This window comes from Camelus ferus, chromosome 22 (assembly GCF_009834535.1).
Source record: "Camelus ferus isolate YT-003-E chromosome 22, BCGSAC_Cfer_1.0, whole genome shotgun sequence".
Classification (NCBI taxonomy): domain Eukaryota; kingdom Metazoa; phylum Chordata; class Mammalia; order Artiodactyla; family Camelidae; genus Camelus; species Camelus ferus.
In genome coordinates, this window is record NC_045717.1 from 5681738 (window position 1) to 5699702 (window position 17965).

The 17965-nt window shown below is 53.6% G+C and overlaps 1 protein-coding gene and 1 long non-coding RNA gene across 3 annotated transcripts in view; one reads left to right on the forward strand and one right to left on the reverse strand.

Annotated features, from left to right (window-relative positions):
* The window catches only part of LOC116658975, a 253594-nt gene that overhangs the window by 141478 nt on the left and 94151 nt on the right, over positions 1–17965 (reverse strand). The gene's annotated exons all lie outside the window — the stretch shown is intronic.
* On the forward strand, positions 2115–15787 carry STC2 (stanniocalcin 2). The gene is made up of 4 exons (XM_006183432.3): positions 2115–2681; positions 4739–4881; positions 7399–7610; positions 12263–15787. The coding sequence occupies exons 1-4, from the start codon at positions 2531–2533 to the stop codon at positions 12663–12665; spliced, it is 909 nt and encodes a 302-aa protein (XP_006183494.1). The 5' UTR covers positions 2115–2530; the 3' UTR covers positions 12666–15787.

A 17965-nucleotide genomic window follows, 5' to 3' on the forward strand; every position in this document is an offset into this window, starting at 1 on the left:
GGTGGCAAAAGGCTGAGCCCTAGCTCTGGGAAGCAGGAACCCAGAGTAGACTCAGTGTCTGCAGCCAGCAAAGGTGGTCTTGCTCCTGTCCCCTGGACCTCTCCTATTTCTGTTGCTCAAAGAACCGAGAGATCAGACGCCCTTTTTAATGCCCATTTTGCTCCTGTTCTCACCTACAAAAGAGGCTCTCCAAGAAAAGAAAGGCTACCCAGGAAATTCAGAGGCTTATGGAGTTTGTGGGAGGTTAGAATGCTACCGGGTTTTTGTTATGTTTTGTCTTTCAAGGATCTACAGGAGATGGTGTTTCATAAACTAATGAAGTTAATTATGCAAACAAAAGCAGGGTGGGAAACGCAAACCACCCATTTTAATATACTTGCACCCCACCTCCTTCCACTAAAGATCTGAGGGTACAAGAGGTAACTGTTACCAGACTCATGGGCATGAGTATGAGTGCTCGGCTTCTTACCACCATTGCAGACTCGGACCTTCAAAGAGACCATTTCCTGGGGCTCTGAAATCAGGTGGGGAGGGTGGACAGTGGCTCCCAGGCGCTGTAACCCTGGGGAGAGCCCATTCGATGACGCCTTCCCCAATCCCTCCTCTCATTCCTCCTACCTCAGAGCCGCTGGACGCGAGGGGCCGCAGTAGGCAGCAGCGCCCACCCTGGCCCCCAGCCTCGGCCTTCTAACGCCCGCGTGCAGCCGGGACCCTGGGAGGGGAGCTCTGGAGGCCGAGCGGCGGCCGGAGGATGACCCGGCTCGAGCGTCTCCGCACCCCCTCCCCCAACTGTGTCACATGGCGGCCCCAACGAGGCGCGCAGAGCGCCCCGCCGCGGAGACCCGGGGCCGCGCCGCCGCGGACACTGGGTGATGAAACCTCCCTGGCTCATTACCGCAGAGGGCGCGGGCCGGGAGCGGGGCGGGGGTGGGGGGTGGGAGCTGGTACCCGGGCTCACCTGTTCTCCAGAAGCAGGGTGGAGGCGGCGGGGGAGGGGCGAGGGCGCGTCAACCCGGGGTGAGTGGCGCGACGCTCGCGTCCCCGCCCTCCCGCAGCCCCGCGAGCCCCCCGAGCAGCGCCGTCGGACTGACGATGCCCGGAGCAGTTCCTGTCCCCGGCCCCGGCGCCGGGGAGACGTGAGCGTTCACACGTACACACACAGCGGGGGAAGAGGCGCTCCGAGCGGCGCCCAACTTTCTCCCTGCTTCTGCGGGCCGTGGGGGAAAGCAGCCGGGGGCAAGCCAGCCCCGGCCATGCTTGGGGAGGGAGCTCGAATACGAAAGGAGAATAGATGGAGAGAATTCCCTCGGGTTCTGTTTTTAGGGTTTGGGGGGAATTTTTTGACCATTTCCATCCGATGAATGGAGAGTAAAGGGAGCCCAAAACGGGGCGGAGAGTAGCGATTTGGGAAAATGGAAGAGTATGTTTGGAGACGCGTAAAGTTGCCTTTCAAGCTCCAGCCTCTGGGGCACGCGATGCTCCGCGGCGGGCTGACTCAGGGCTGTGTGGGCCTCCCTGACACCGCCTGGAAATGATGCAAGTCCAGTCTGTCACCTGGATCCCTGCAGCCCAGCCTGGAATCCGTCTAGATTGGGGGAGGGGCGAGAATCTGGCACCCAAGGTGTTGCAGGGCCCATCAAAGCGGGGCGAAGAGGAAGATGGGGCAGTCGCTCAGGCCAAGTCCTGTATCTAATGCTTCTACTCTTATCTTAAATAGTTTGAGGGATTTTTTTTTAGCGCAAAGAGTCATAACGCCAGGGATTCCCATATGTGCCCAGTATGCCCCGACTATCACTGTGTCCAGGAAACTTCTCCAATCTGTCAAGGCCTTGGGGCTGAGGATCTGAACTGAATTCCAAAAGGCAGAAAGAGAAAACTTTCCCAGCCCGATGCGGGTGTGATGCGAGCCAGGAGCTCGGTGGGGTGGGGGGAACGCTGTCCCAGCGCAGACCGTCCCCTCTCGCCCTTCTTTAGCTGCAACCGGAGCTGGGATTCGCTGTTACTTTTTTAAGTCCGTTCGGCCATTGCCCTGGAGCACCCGCACACGCGCACGCATCTGCGGCCGCGCTCTCACACACTCACACACGCACGCAAACGCGTGGCCGCCGCCAGGTCGGCAACTTTGTCAGGCGCTCCCAGCGGCGCTCGGCTTCCTCCTGTAGTAGTTGGGCGCAGGCCCCGCCTCCCGGCCGTGTTGTCAAACGGGCGGGGGTCTCGGATTGGTCCAGCCGCCGGGACAACACCTGCTCGACTCCTTCATTCAAGTGACACCAGAGCTTCCAGGGATATTTGAGGCACCATCCCTGCCACTGCTGGGCACTCGCGGCGCTGCTAACGGCCTGGTCACATGCTCTCCGGAGAGCTACGGGAGGGCGCTGGGTAACCTCTATCCGAGCCGCGGCCGCGAGGAGGGAAAAGGCGAGCGAGGAGGAAGAGTGGGAGGAGGAGAGGAAGCGGCGAAGAAGGAGGAAGAGGAGGAAGGGAGCACAAAGAATCCAGGTCTCCGGGCGGGAGGTTTACACCAAGAACCATGTGTGTCGAGCGGCTGGGGCACTTCGTGACCCTGGCTTTGGTGTTGGCCACCTTCGACCTGGCGCGAGGGACCGACGCCACCAACCCGCCCGAAGGTCCCCAAGACAGGGGCTCTCAGCAGAAAGGCCGTCTGTCCTTGCAGAACACAGGTAAGTGCCTGCGCCCTCGCGGCGGGGAGCTGCTGGGAGAAGACGCCGGGCACCCACGCAGCACGCCCCGAGCTCTTCGCCCGGAACTGGGCGCCCACTCTGGGCCGCGCAAACTCTTGGGGTGGCGCGGGACGTGCAAAGGAAAGCGCGAGGCGAAGCGAGTCCGCGCCGGGCTCCGCGCGCCGGGAATCCGCACGTGCTGGCAGGGTGATGAAATGGCTGGGGCAGGACTTGTTGCTGTCCTCCCCGGGGTCGAGGGTAAATGAAGCAGCGCCTGACGCTGTCAGGGCTGGCTCCAGAGTCCCCGGTCCAGTTCAAAGCTCCCTGCTGCATCCCAACTCGCTTGCGGGGGAGGGGCACAGACGGTCCCCAGAGCCGGGCTGCTCCTTGAACCCGGAGAACTTCTCTTCCCAGCCGGCGGGCCGGAGCAGGACCGCTTATCCCCCTCCTCAAAAGATGCCCGACATCCGAGAACTTTGTAGGCGAGACAAATTGCATTGCGAACTTTCCCCTCCGGGGGCATTCCTTTCCGAAGGAGGGGCGGATGGCGCAAAGCCTACCTCTGCGGTATTGCCGCCGTCTCCCGCTCCAGGGCAGGTCAGCAAGCGAAGAAATGGTGACACGGCTCGAACCGTGCCCCGCTGCCGCTCGACTGGCTCTCCGCTCACCCACAAACTGCCGAGCACAGCCAAGCGTGCAAGGCACGGGGCTGGCCCTTTTCCCAGCTCCCGGGAAAGGAAGAAAATCTGCCTACAGCTCCTTCGCTCTTCGCGGCCCTCCCTTTATTTAGGGGGCCTGCGAAGCCGGCGGCGGCGTGCGTGCGCTCACCGCACGAGCAGGAATGCATGCGTGTCCATTAGGGACGCCCGGAGCGACTGGACCGCGGCCCTGCGCGCTCCTGGCCGACGCGCCGGTGCCGCGCGTGGGATCATCCGGGAGTCCCCCACCTCCGCAGGCGGGTGCCGGCACCCCGGGCCCGCGCCCCGCTCATCCTAGGACCCTCACCCACCCTCCCCGCCTCCCAGCTTTCCCTGAGAATTGAACGTGATTCTCGGGAGTTGGTGACCCTCAACAAAATACACGCCCCTCATTCTCTCGGTAGATTTAATCTGAATGCGGATTATCTCCTCCGACCCCGCCCTTCTTCCAAAATATACTTTTCTGATGTAATTTTGTGGTTGGTTTAAATCAGGGAATTGAGTAGGGGGAGGGAAGGCAGAGAGGCTTTGCACGCGGCAGCCTGACAGTTAACTCCCTCTCAGCCTGTCCTTTCAGAGAGACGAATTAGGGCCACATTCTGCGAAGGAGGGCAGCAGACTCCCGGGTCGCGGGAATTCTAGGGGATTAAGTGACATCTCACACCGGATCTCTGTTTAAAAGGAGCCTGTAACTGCGAAGGTTGCGTTTCTAGCCCCCATCTGACTCGATTCCTGAGCCTGCTTGCAAGCCGCAGCTTCCCTAGCCTGGTATTTTTAATGAGGATGGATTGGAGGCGCTGCCTTAATAGGAATTTTGTTTTGATTTTAGGTGTTGAATCATAAAGCTGAACTGAAACTGCTTTTTGGACCCTCTCATTTGGGAGTCAGGAAGGAAATGGCCGTGACTTAGCAGCAGGCTTCATCCAAGTAGAGAAGGGTGTTTCATTGATAAACTGCAAAGCCAGAGAGCTCGCTCATCGGTTGAGATCTCATTTTTGTCTGTGGGTGTACGAGGCTGAAATGGCTTATGCTCTGCAACCAAGTGTTCCCACAAATGCTTCAATAAGATGGGAAGGATGAAAAACGGGAGTGCTCCAACTTAACTTCTGATTGTGACTTTTGTAATTGTAGGTTTGGCTAATTTTTTACAAGTATTTCCAAATATTGGTATTTTCATAAGTAGATTAAGTGACGAAATTTTCTTTCCTCGGTTTTTGTAGATCCTGAAACAGTTATTTCTAACTTTTTTCCCCTTAAATTTGCTTTCAGTCGTTACTTTTATTTCAACCCACCTCTTTGTATTTATTCCCCAGCATGGCTGAGAATTTTGTATATAATTGTATGTGATTCTCATTTTAGCGGAAATCCAGCACTGTCTGGTGAACGCTGGCGATGTGGGGTGTGGCGTGTTTGAATGTTTCGAGAACAACTCTTGTGAGATTCGGGGCTTACATGGGATTTGCATGACGTTTCTGCACAACGCTGGAAAATTTGATGCCCAGGTAAAAACCATATTGAGCATGAGGAATATTTGTGGTTAGTGTTGCATGATTGAAATGGTCACTGGAGAGGCTGGTTAACAGATTTTCTTAGCTGATCTTCAGGGTGTTATTTAGCACTTGCAAGAGACATACTATGTGTACGGCAAGATGCCAATGTCTCCCCCACTCCACTTCTGGCGTTCAGCTTTCTGGAGCTATCATGTAGGCTAAATCCTTCTCCACTCTGCATCTACTCTGCGTCTACATGGGTGGAGTGGAATGGAGACCAAGTTGAGCAATTATCTGAGGATTCTTAGCAGAGAAGACAAAAGTCATAATAAATAATAAACATCTTCTAAGGGACACACTATGCCTGGCTACCCCGACCAGAGTCTGCAAAGCCCATCACTTTAGGGAATGATAGGTCGAGGGGGGAAGGGCAGGGACTCCAATTATATATGCCAAAAGCTATTTTCACCTGACAGGCAAGAATAAAAGAGACACAAAATTTGTAGAAATCCATCATCTCCTACAGGCGTGTGTGCAGGCAAGATGGGTAATTCAGGGCCTCCAGGGTAGCAGACTTTTCTTCCTCCTGAGTACCAGATCCCTTCTCCCAATTGGAAAAGTCCAAACCCTGAGTGAGTCCTGCTCTGGATAACAAACACAGTCAGGGTCTGACCCTCTTTGGTTGTCCCAGGGTCCCCAAGGTAAAGCCCGGTTGCTGCGTGGGCAGGAAGAGAACCCAACAAGCAACCGTAGGGCTCCAGTGCCAACAATCCAAACCCACTTCAGATGGTGTGGGGCGTTGGGCTCACCTCCTTTGCATCCTCCCCAGCCCATATGTGCACTAGGGCGTGCCCTGTTGTTGTCAGAAACTTCCTCTCCCATTTCATTGAAGAGCCATGACAGTATCTAGACGAAGCCAACAGTTTAGGTATGATTTATCAACGTCACCAGTGACATCTACTGACATCCTGGAGGGAGCCTGACAAAGCAGTGCCTGGGAACCAGAAAGGGATATGGCAGGGCTGGCAGCCTCCCCTACAGAGGATGTCGGGTGGCAGGAGGGGAAACAGAAGCCGGGGAAGGAAAGAGGTGTAGAACGTTTGAACTCCGTGAGGCTCCCTAAGAAAGCATCCCTTCTGGATGAACTGGTATTGGGAAACGTAATAGGAAATCCGGAGGAAAATGTGTATTTCAGGACAATCCCACAGGATGTCAGGGAAGAAAACCAAGCACAGATTGGCTGCAGCTCTCGCATAAATTCATCTTCCTTCTTACCTCGACCAACAGGAGTACGTTTGCAAGTTAGAAGCATCGCTTTCAAATCAGTTCTCAGCCCAGAAGTGCTTAATAAACTGGCACACCCTGCCCCCCATCCCATTTGGCTCCCACCGGAGAGTCAGGGGAAAGGGGACCACGGGGGAGGTGGTTTCTCAGTGATCAGACACTATCCGTGGACATTGCAACTGCCTCTAAAGGAGAGAACTGAAATAAATGTGCTGGCTGACTTCCCACTTCCAACCTAAACCCGTGTTACTTTCTCAACTCCGTTACTTCCGGGCCGGTCTGAAAACGGAGGGGTGACCTCTCCAACAACAGCCTGTTTCTGTAGAAAGGGGGTGCAGGGATCCCTGGGTAGGTCCCCCACAATGCCTCTCTGCCCGGAGAGGTTGATAAGGGAGCTAACGGCCCAAGCTCGCCTCCACACCCCCAACAGCTGTCTCCTTTCTAGGATAAGAACAATCTAATGGGGTTGCCAGGAAAGAGAACTGTAGGCCAGATGTATGCCTGGCTGCCTGAGCCACTCAGAGGCAGGGAGCGTGGGGGAGGGGCTGTCAGTTGGGCAGTTCAGGCTCCAGATGCTGCCAGGCAGTGTGCCAGGCGGGCCTTTTAGAGGCAATAATCCTAACAGTTTAAAGGAGTCGAATTGCTTTCAAAAAGGAAAAGAATGCTCCTCCTTAAAGGCTAGGAGGAGAGGAGAGTCTGGGTTGGGGGCGGCGGGAGGCACTGAGGCAGAAAGGGGAGGCACGGCCAGCCCCCGCGCCTGACGGCACTCGGGGACTAGAAGGAACAAGCAAAGGTGTGAGATGTGGACAAGCAGTCACCTTCTACTTGGGAGAAACTCTTGCTGGGAGTCACCAATGAGTTCTGGATTTATGCCTGGCCAAATCGCCCTTTGTGTCCCAGAAACATTGCCACCAAACCACCAACTGGGCTGCCTTGAGGACAGAGGGCCATGGGAGCCCCAGGACCAGGGAGACTCAGAGCAGCTTGGGAGGAAGGGGGCAGATTCTTTAGTCTCCCGAGTAACATCCTTTTTGACTGAATGAGGAGGTATCCCGTCACTCTGGACAGACCTCCTGCTGTAGCCTCAGCCTGTCACCTGCACGGATGTCAGTGTGCGGCGGGGCCTTGGGGTTTGGTTGTCAGAAAAATCCCACGTAAGCCCAACAAGGGTAAGAATGTCGAAGCGTGTAACAAGGACTGGTCTCTTCTGCCCCTCTCTCCCTCCCCTGTGCCCTCTGCTCTCAGGGCAAGTCATTCATCAAAGATGCCTTGAAGTGTAAGGCTCACGCTCTGCGGCACAGATTCAGCTGCATAAGCCGGAAGTGTCCAGCCATCAAGGAGATGGTGTTCCAGCTACAGCGGGAGTGCTACCTCAAACACGACCTGTGCTCTGCCGCCCAGGAGAACACGCAGGTGATGGTGGAGATGATTCACTTCAAGGACTTACTGCTGCACGAGTGAGTGCTGCCCCGCGGGGAGGGGGCGGATGAGGGGGAGCGGGGTGATGGTGCAGCTTGGATAGAGGAAGGGGGCTGCCTGCTGGGGCTGGAGGAAAGTCTTCCTCGGTTTGAGCAGCAGCTTTTCAGCAACTGAACTCTCCAGTCAAATGGGGAAAGCTGCACTGACTCCCCTGGGAGTCCCTTTCCTGCTGGCCTTCAGGAAAAGCAAAAGAAATTTCTGAAATTGGTTTCAAAATCATAAGCAATAGCAACAGGAAATCTTTTCACTGAGCACGGTATGTGTAGGATCTTTCCCTGGGCCAAGATCCCAACAGTTCTCTGAGTGTTCCAAGGAGCCATGTAGGTGCCCCTGCAGATGCCCAAGAGCTAATAATGTACATTGCATGTGTACACAGTGCCAGGGGTTGTACTAATCGCTTCCTAGGAATATTTCACTTGATCCTCACAACAGCGCTGTGAGCTAGGTACCAATCTCATCTCCATTTTACAGATGAGAAAACTGAGGTTCAGTGTGGTAAAGGTCACAAAGACATTGAAAGGCAAAGGCCCAGACGAGGTGTCGGACAGTCTGGCTCCAGAACCCATACTCTCAAATGCCAGGAGCTTTTATCTTGCCTCCATAAGCTCTCCTTTCCCTTAGAAGGTCCAATTTACCTTCTCTAATGTGAACACCCTCCCAGAGAAAATGCAAAACAAATGTCAAAACTTTGATCAGCTAAACACCTTTATGCCAAAAGTAAGGAAATAGGAACGTACTCACTGGAGGACTTGCAATTCAGTGATAAACCCAGGCCATCTCATTTCTTAAAAAACACCCCATCTATAGGATCTTAAATTCTGCGGAATAGTAAATAAAGCACGTGGGTACACAGTTGCTCCTAACACAATAGCTCCTGAAGGCTGCAATGGCCCTTCCTTGGAGACTTAGAGCAGAAAGCAAGCTCTGAGCTAAGCAGCCCAGTACAAGTCATAGCACTGTTAGTCCTTACACCAGTGACTCACTGGGCCAAATCAGTACAATTTTATGAACTTTTGCCCCTTAGTTTGTGCCACGGCTTCCCCCAGCTATGTCACTAAACAGGCCACTCCCCACCCCACCCACCGCTTAGACCACAGAGGACAACCACCATCACCTGTCACTTTCCACTTGGTTATGAGGCTGGGCATCTTGCAACACACCCCGGGTGCAGGGTTAAGAGTTACAAGATTTACTCCACAGGCAGCTCTTGCCAAGAGCAAACTAATGTTGCCTTTTCTTTGAGTTAGATGAATGCCTGATAAAATATTTTCTCTGCCTCCAAATACTCGTAAAGAAACAAAGTAACAATAGAATCCATGACAATAGCAATAACATGACTACAGTTTTCTGGGTGGGCCAGGCCCTTGGCCAGGGACTTCACTCCAGTAGCGCATTTGCCTCTCCCAGCAGTGCCACAAGACAGAAAATACTGTCCCCACTTAACAGAGGGAGAAAGTGAAGCTCTGAGGTTTGTTTCCAACTTGAGAATTGGTGATTCTGAAGCCCGTTGTCAGAAACAGATCTCCAACCTCTTTGCTGCAGGCCTGCGTTCTCCCCCACTAGACCTGCAAAGGGCTCATTGTTCTCCAAGTGTGGCAGGATTTTCCCCTTTTCGCAAAAATACCCCCATTACACAAGCAGAGCACTGTGACATTTCCCTCCTTCAAGGTGCCCTGGGAAAAGGCAGCCACCCTGTTGCTGAGAAACTCATGAAGCTCCTTTGTCCTCAGTCCACTGTCACCCATTAGAGAGAGTTTGTTGGCCTCAAGAATGGATGATGGGGCACTTGTTTTTAAGTCTATAATAGCATTCCTGGAGCCCAGAAGACTTTGCATTTTTGGAGAAAATCTTCTTTGGGAAAACTAAAGGTCTTGACATTTTCTGCCACCCCCCCCCCCCCTTGAATCTAAGAGGTAAGGCCTGTGACTTTCTGGTGCCTCCTCCATGGAAGCAAGGTCTGTGAGGCCATGAGCCCCTTACTTCTAAAGGCCACCTCATATCATTTACAGCCAACACACAGCCCCCACAGCAGCCTGCCCTGGAAATGCAGGTGGTCCACCCCAGAAGGAAACCTGGGCCTCTTTCTTAAACACTCAGTGTGGCTGCGTGCAAGTCCCCTCGCCTTCTGCCCAGCCAGCCCCTCTACCTCCCCACTACCTTCCTTTCTGAAGCCATAACTACACAGTGTATCAACTAATGCTTCAAGCTGAACTGACTGAGTTTCTTGGGGTTTTAACTATTTTAAACTGATTTGGGCACAAAAGACCCCATCCACCCCCAGATATCAAGAAGACCTTCTATGAATGTGTGGCATCAGCCACAGCTAAGAAAATGAAAACTGAATTTGCACTTCACTCTAGACAGAAGGAAGTCAGTCACCCCAGAATCCACATCACCCCCATCCCTTGACCCTGCTCCTCACCCACCCCCAGAACACTCTCGTTCAGTGAAAGTGACTTCCTTTTAGCTTGGCTGTCCTCTGCTTCCCTCACCCCTTCCCGCCCGCTTTCTCCCTGTCAACCGCTTGGCCACCACACGCCCTGTCACTGGGTGCTGGCAGCCTCCAGGCACGTCCCCCTCCAAGTATTTTTAAAAACCCTTTAGCCTTGCTGACGCCCAGTGGAGAGAGCTGGGCTTTGTCATTAGACACGGGCTGAGCTTGCAGCCTCGGAAGGCACCATGCCAGCTCGGAACACGGCTCAGATTAACACACACCCCTCCCCACGGGTCACAGCTCTCTCCTCGGCAGAGAGCGCCAAGGGCAGAAGAGAGCGTGGGCTGGTCCAGCCTTCTGGGATCCGCCTTGGGGTTCTGAGAGCTCATCTGGCGGGCAGGACGCCCTGGCAAAGGAGGCCAAGAGGCTGTCCGTCCGTGCATTCCCGAGAGGGCCCTCCCCTCCTGCCTCTGGGGGGAAACTTGAAGAAGGAACATTGGGTTTAGTGTCCCAAAAAGAGAGATGCTCAGTCTCTGCAATTGCAGTTTGCTTATCCGGCCCCAGCAGGTGGCAGGTACAATCAGGTGCTAACATCTTGATGCTGCTGGAGCAGATATACCAAGTGAACTTGAACTCCCCGAGGCAGTCGGTTGCTAATTTTCAAAAGAAGGAAACAGACAGGCCCTGAGCGTTTCCCTTGTGTGGCCCGTTCCCTCCTCTCTCAGCTCAAGCCTCAGGTTGTCACTGTCCTCGTCACTGTTAGGGGCCAACCTCAGAGGGTGGAAGCGCCCTGCCCATCAGCCATGCCCAGTCTCTCTGACTCTGAAGGCATCAAGTAGGCCTTAAAAGGCAGCCTGATCTCTATCAGCCAGAACATTCCTCCCCTCTGCTCGCAGCCCAGCCCCAGGCCTTCCCGGCCCAGAAGCTTCCCAAAGCCGCTTTCTCCCTGCCACCCCCGCCTTGTCTCCATTTTTATATCTGTGAAATGAGGGCAGTTCACTCAATTACAACTTGAGGACTAATTCATACAAATGGCAGTAAACTATTTCACAAGTCTTACAACACAATCTGCTCCTCCTGCTTGGCAACAACTGCCAACTTGCAGAGAAAAGATTAAATGGGCGATAATGCAGCCACCCAGGTGGTCCAGGCTCACAGAGAGATAAAGTCTTTCTTATAAATGATCTCACCTTCCAGAGTGAGTCCCCTGCCCACGGGGGCGACCCGGGGCTTCGAAGTGCATGGTCAGAAGCAGGCACACTGCACACGCCTCCCACCCCCAGGAGAAAGGCTTGCGCGATGTGGCTTTCTCCTCCAGCACTTGTCCTACAGAGCTACCCCAGGCAGCTCGGATGGCCTGAGTAACAGGCTCTCTCCCCTTGGGGACCGAGCATGCTTATTTCACAGACAGCTGGCTCTCGGTCCAAGCACGTCGGCCCCCCGCGGCCAGCCGTCTCCTCCAGCCTCTCCTACCGAGAAAGGGAAGAGCTCCACGGGAATCCATGTGCCCCTACCCTTCACTGCCTATTCCAGACTCCTCCAGATACAGAGGAACATGCACCCAGGAACTTCCCAAAATGCCCTTCATCAACCCCGAGCCCAAACCAGGGGCAAACACAGACATGGAAAGAAAGGTTTCTTGGGAACCTCAGTTCAAAAAGGCTCCCCTGGGAGAAGGACATCCAGTGCAAAGCTAGCCAACCTCGCATCCCTGCCTTAAAGACTCCCCCGTGTAGCATTTAAGGCTCCTCACCATTTGCCTAAGTATTATTCTACTGGCTCCAAGACCCATTTCCTGTCCGGCTAAAATCCTCCTAACTGGCATTCCCTAAACAGCCCGGAGCTCTCCTGCCCTCCTCTCATGCACACAGGTGCCCCACCTGGCCTTCTTGCCCTGCCTCCCCAGAGGTTCTTCCTAGGCATTCATCATGGGCACCAGAGAATTGGCACTGGCCCTTTCGCTGTGGCGGGCTCTCTCCTTGGAAGCCTGGAACATAATGGCCAGCCAGACCAAGGTCACTTGAGACCAGTATTCCACAGAATAAGGGTAAAGGCTTCATAGTAATTCCAGGAAGATCTTTCACCAAACCAAGTCTAAGCCAAGCACTGGCCACATCTCTTCCCAGGTAGGGGCACTGCCCTCGGCAGCCCACTCGGGACGTGCTCCATCCTCGGTATCTGTCTCTCAATTTCTAGACCTTACGTGGACCTGGCGAACCTGCTGCTGACCTGCGGCGAGGAGGTGAAGGAGGCCATCACCCACAGCGTCCAGGCTCAGTGCGAGCAGAGCTGGGGCAGCCTGTGCTCCATCTTGAGCTTCTGCACCTCGGCCATCCAGAGGCCCCCCACGGTGCCTCCTGAGCGCCAGCTCCAGGGGGACAGAGCCAAGCCTTCCAGGGCCCACCACGGGGAAGCGGGTCACCACCTCTCGGAGCCCAGCAGTCGAGAGACAGGCCGAGGCGCCAAGGGCGAGCGAGGTAGCAGGAGCCATCCACACGCCCACGCCCGGGGCAGAGCTGCGGGCCACGGGGCCCAGGGAACTTCTGGAAGCAGCGAGTGGGAGGATGACCAGTCTGAGTATTCCGACATCCGGAGGTGAAATGAAAGGCCCGGCCGGGAAGTCTTTCCTCCACCACCGTCCATTTTCTTCTCTATGGACATTCCAAAACATTTGCCATTAAAGAGGGGGGATGTCACACGCAGGATTTGATGGGGATTGCGGACTTGACGAAGGTGTATGTTAGCGACACGAACAGGTGAGGCGGAGGCTCCCTGGGCAGCAGCGAGGGCTCGGTTGTGCCCGGCGGGTCCCGCCCCTGCACATCCTAACGCGAGGGAGCTCCCGGCCTCCCTGCAACTTTGCCTTCTTTCCATCCGTGGAGCCTCTGGGCGGCGGCCTGCGGTTCACTCTGCTGTGGGAGGTGACGGGGAGGGGCGGGGGTCAGCAGGCTCCCCGGGGGCTGGACCGGGCACTTGGTGCCGGCCCGCCCGCAGCTTCTGGTGCTGCCTTGGCGGAGGGCAGCTGGATTCCAGTGCAGGAGTGGGTGTGAACATCTCCCTGGGAATCGGGAGAAGGGTGGAGAGGAGGCAGGGGGCCGTGTGGGTACTTGGTGCCAAACCGAAATCCAGTTTCTTGCATGGGACCTTGCGGTTTGGAGTGACTTGGGACGGGGAGGGCGAGGGTTCAAAGTGTAATTTCTGAGCCATTGTTCTGTCTGGGGGACCCTGTCCGAGGGAGTGGCCCCTGTGTGTTTGTATTTTAACCACTGCTTCAAGTCTCAATTTCACTTTTTTATTTATCCAGTTCCATCTACATATCTGTCGTCTAAATAAATAGCTTTCAAACAAAGCAACTGGGTCATTAAAACCAGCTCAAAGGAAAACAAAACAAAAACAACGCATCTTTGGGGGCTAAATTTTTTTTTAAGTGCTATTTTAAAAGGACCCAAAGTGACGTAGCGGTACATATGACTGCCTGACGTGGGCTGGTTGCCACTTAGGGCAGAGCCCACACCTGGAGGCAAACGCACAGGCAAAGAGGGCGTTTGACAGACTTCCCTTCACGTTTCATCATCTCACCTTGACCCTCAGTCAAGATGGATAAAGCATCAGACCCTGGGTTCCGTGAGGCCATGTAAGAAAGCTGGCTTTCCCGTGCTAGAGGATGGAAAAGGGGAACAGAGAATGACTGCTCAGTCGTTTTCGCCAGGGAATGCCGACCTTTCACATACATGGAGGCGACCTGCTGAAAATCGCTGAGGGACAAGACTTCCCAGATCTGAGTTGAAGAATTTAGCAATGAGGAAAGGAGTCGGAGTGGACAAAAGAAAGGCAGAGAGGAGAGGCAGAACTAAAAATACAAGGAGAGGAAGGAGAGGGTTAGAGCAGGAAGCATCAGCAGTGGAGGTCTTGGAGATCCTGCGGCCACCGAAAAAGTCTCGGAGAGAGCGAGCTTTCATCTCCTTCCTAACAGGTCACAAACGAAGGCTTCTCCTTTCTTGCGGCCGGCACTCACATAGAAGCCCAGTATGCAAGGAGTGGACGGATGTTCTGGGCCAGGTCCTTCCAGAGCAGGGATCAGCAAACCTTTTCTATAAAGGGCCAGATAGCAAATACGCTATTTTCAGTTTGATGGTCTGTGTGGTTTCTGTTGCAACTACTCAACCCAGCCTTTGTAGCATAAAAGCAGACCTACACAGACAACACGTAACGAACAGGCTTGGCTCCACTCACTTAAAATTGTATTTAACAGGCGCCCAGCTGGATTTGGCTCTTGGGCTGAGTTTGCTGACTGCTGTTTGAGTGACTGGGCAAAAAAGTATGCATTCTCCATTTATATCAGCTCTTAGCGCTCCCTCAGAGCAGCCTGAGGCCAGAGATAAAGCAGCTAAATTTATCTGCTGGAAAATGATTTGTTCCACCGAATGCCCTCACCCAAAGCACAGCTAGTGTTTATACACCCCAAATCCCATCTCATTGCTGCCAGGACATGGTCCTGGAGCGTCCTTCCCCCCATCCTTTCATGTTGCAAAGGAACCATTTGGGTGTTGGGGGAGGGGGCTGGAAGGCTGGGAGAAGCACCTAGAAAGAGCTGGAGCTGCAGAAGGCAGAGGAGATGGTGCCCTTAACCCGGCTCTCCCTGCAGTGGGAGGAGGACCGGTGTGTCTGGCTCTGCCATGGGAACCGAACGCAAGCCCCGGCTGTCTCAAGCCATGCAGCACGTGGACTGTTTTCCTTCCATCACTCAAAAGCTGAAGCAATAACATTCTCTCGCGTTGCTGGGTCAGCTGCTCACTTGTTCACCAGCTCCTGGGCTGGAGGGACGCAAGGCATCACTTTTATACTTTCCTCACTGTGGATGTTCTGCGTGTTTGCCTACTGATGTCCCATTTGTTGCTTCTATTGTAAATATTTGTCATTTGTATTTATGATCTCAGTGTTTTTTCCCCCCAAAGCGTAAAATGGCTTACTCTGTTGATCTGAACCTCTTCCCTGATCTCAGTTGTAATATTTCTCATGCCACTGGTTTGTTTCTTCTCCCAAGTCAGGTAGAAAGCATTGCATTCTGCTTCCTTTGGTTTGAAGCATCCAGTAGTATTTATTGCTAAGATTCTTCTGCTCAAAACTGAGGAAAGTCTGAATTCCTCTCAGCGTTGACAGAGGCATTTGTACCATCTAAAAAGTAAGCAGAGTCGTCCTTAAAAACAGACCCTCAACTTGGGCTTCATAGCTTCATCCAAATTTACTCATGAGCCTTCCTTTGAGGAAGGATGTGGATTTCCAAATAAAGATACGATGTTTATTTTGAGCTTTGCATCTTAACAAGATGATCCAAACACCTCTCCTTTGTATCAATAAATAGCCCTGTTATTCTGAAATGAGAGGCCTGAGTGGAATGAAATGCGGACACTCAAAACTAAATAAATAGAAAACGCCAGCCCAGAGCTGTGCTCACACTTTGACACACAGACAGACAGAGAGAGAGAGAAATTTAAACTTGAACCAAGCAAGTGAAAGGCTTCGCTACACCAGCATGGAAAACAATGTGTCCCGGGCCCATTTCCTAAGGAAGAACAACCCTCGTGTGATCTCAGAGCTGGCACCACGTGAGCTTGCTAAGTCAGAATATCTGTTTCTGTTATGAATTTAGCCAGAAAGACCTGTACGTTGTCACATGGCATTCTCTTTTTCCAAGCATTAATAAAGGTTTTAAATAATTGACTTCCCCTTGAATGGCGTTATTGTCTGAGAGGGCTCTGGACGTCCAGGGCCGGGGGGATGGCTGTGAGCAAGTGGGCTTTGAGTCCATTTAAAATGCTGAATGTTTGGTTGATGGGGAAGGGCAGCCGGGGAGGAAGGCCACCCTGGGCTTCTCCCCCATCACAGGGACTCTGTCCAGAACCCTGCCTGAGTCACCCAGACAAAGGGGAGAATGAGCACCACACAGCTGGGCTGGAAGCACCAGCCCCGGGGCCATCGGGGCTGTCCTCACAGCTCCCTCTGGTCTCCCCTTGGAGTCTCCCCTGCAGCCCTGCCACTCCCTTCTTTCAGACTAAGCCTGCGGTAGACGCCACCAGCACAACAGCTCCGTCGCCCTGCAAGGGCAAGGAAGCCCATTGCTTCCTCCCCAACTCTTCCTCCCATGACACAGCAGAGGTGGAGTCCCTGACTGACCACGGTTTACCCCACCATTGGGGTTCCCACAATTTGCTGGGTACTGTGCTAAGGCATTCTGCATACAGACCCCCATCCCCACTACATCCCACAAGTAGCAAATATCATCCCCGTTTTGCAGGTGAGGAAGCCAAGGTACAGAAAGGGAAAGCAACTTCTCCCAAACCACGTACGTGGCTAGTGAGTGAGGGAGGGGCTTTGGACCCCAACCCAGACCTGTGACTCTCAACCCACGTGCTTTCCCCCAGGTCAGGTCTGGATTCTCCACATTTGATTTATTTTTTCACTTAAACCTATCAGTATTACTCCAATTTTACACAGGGCTTGGAAAAAGAATAATTACACTCTTGTATTTATAGCACCTTGGAGGAGCCCCGCTTTAGAACATAAGGGGAAATTGACGCTCTCAGCTTTCCTCTCTGCAAAGCATCAGATCTGGGTTCAGATGAAAGGAGAGCCCAAAGATCATGGAGTCTTCTCATCGCTGTTCTGTGCATGGGGTCATTTTTGTCAAGGTGTTTCTCAAGTGTCCCTGAGGAGGGCACTTGGGGAGTGGCTGGCTTGAGTCTTCCCCCACTAAGCTCACCCAGTGGCCAGCCCTGTCGGAGAAGTCAGGTTCCCCTGAACTCCTCCCTTCCCCCGCCACCCCCCCACCTCCATCATCCTCCTCATCGTGATAGCTATTTCTCTTGGATCTGTTATGTGCTCCATGAGCTGCCTGGCGCTTCACAGGTACTATCTCTGAGCCTCATTTTACATATGAAAAAAACAAGGCTCAAAGCCTTTCTCTTTTTTTTTTTTTTTTTTAAATGGAGCACTGGGGATTGAACCCAGGACCTTGTGCATGCTAAGCGCACACTCTACCCCCACCCCCATCAAAGGCTTCTTAATATGCCTAGAGCCTGTCACTAAGCTAGCGAGCTCCAGAGGGTGGCAGGGCTCACCCTGCTCTGTCTTACCACCGATCACTCCAGATGTAAAAATGTGGGTTAAATACACCCGACTTCAGAAACGCAGCTGCCTCTCCCCAGCCCTCAGGACTGCTCCAATCCACCGGTTCAGGAATGATTAGGTTGTGGGAGGGTTAGATGTTCTTCCAAATATGCTGGTATTTAAGCAAAGTTTCCAAAGGAAGCTGGAGCTGGGGATCCCGAAATCTGGAGACAGAAATCTGAATTTGTTCTAAAGTCAACAAAAGAGAAAGCCCCCTACTGAGAAGGGGACAAGGTTTCACGTGAAATTATTGGGGAGAGGGGGGCGCGGAGACATGAAGAAAACAGCAATGCAAGCCCTGGGCTAGGAGTCCTGCGTGGCTGCTTGCATAAGCAGTTTGGTTTTCATCACTCCCTAGAAAAAACGCACACTCGAAAGTCACTTCCTAAAAAGAACAGGGGAAGGAAAAAAAGCCAAGCACGAAGCAGGCCCCTCCAGGATGAACCTTGCTGTCCCACAGAACTCAAGCCCCCTGGCACTCAAGGCTGTGCACCCACCTACCACCCCTGCACATCGTATCTGCCCGGACGAGCTAAAATTTGGGAGAGAAAAGAGACGCTCCTCCGAGAATTCTCAGAGGCAGGGCAGTTGCTCACAAGGCGCACAGGACGATCAGCTAGTTCCATGTTCCACTGGAGGGTTTCTGGGGTTTTTCATGGTTCTTAAAGCTAAGTGGGGGAAGGCACCCTAATGAGGAGGTGGGCCGCCGGCCTGCTCGCCCTCCCGAGTCTT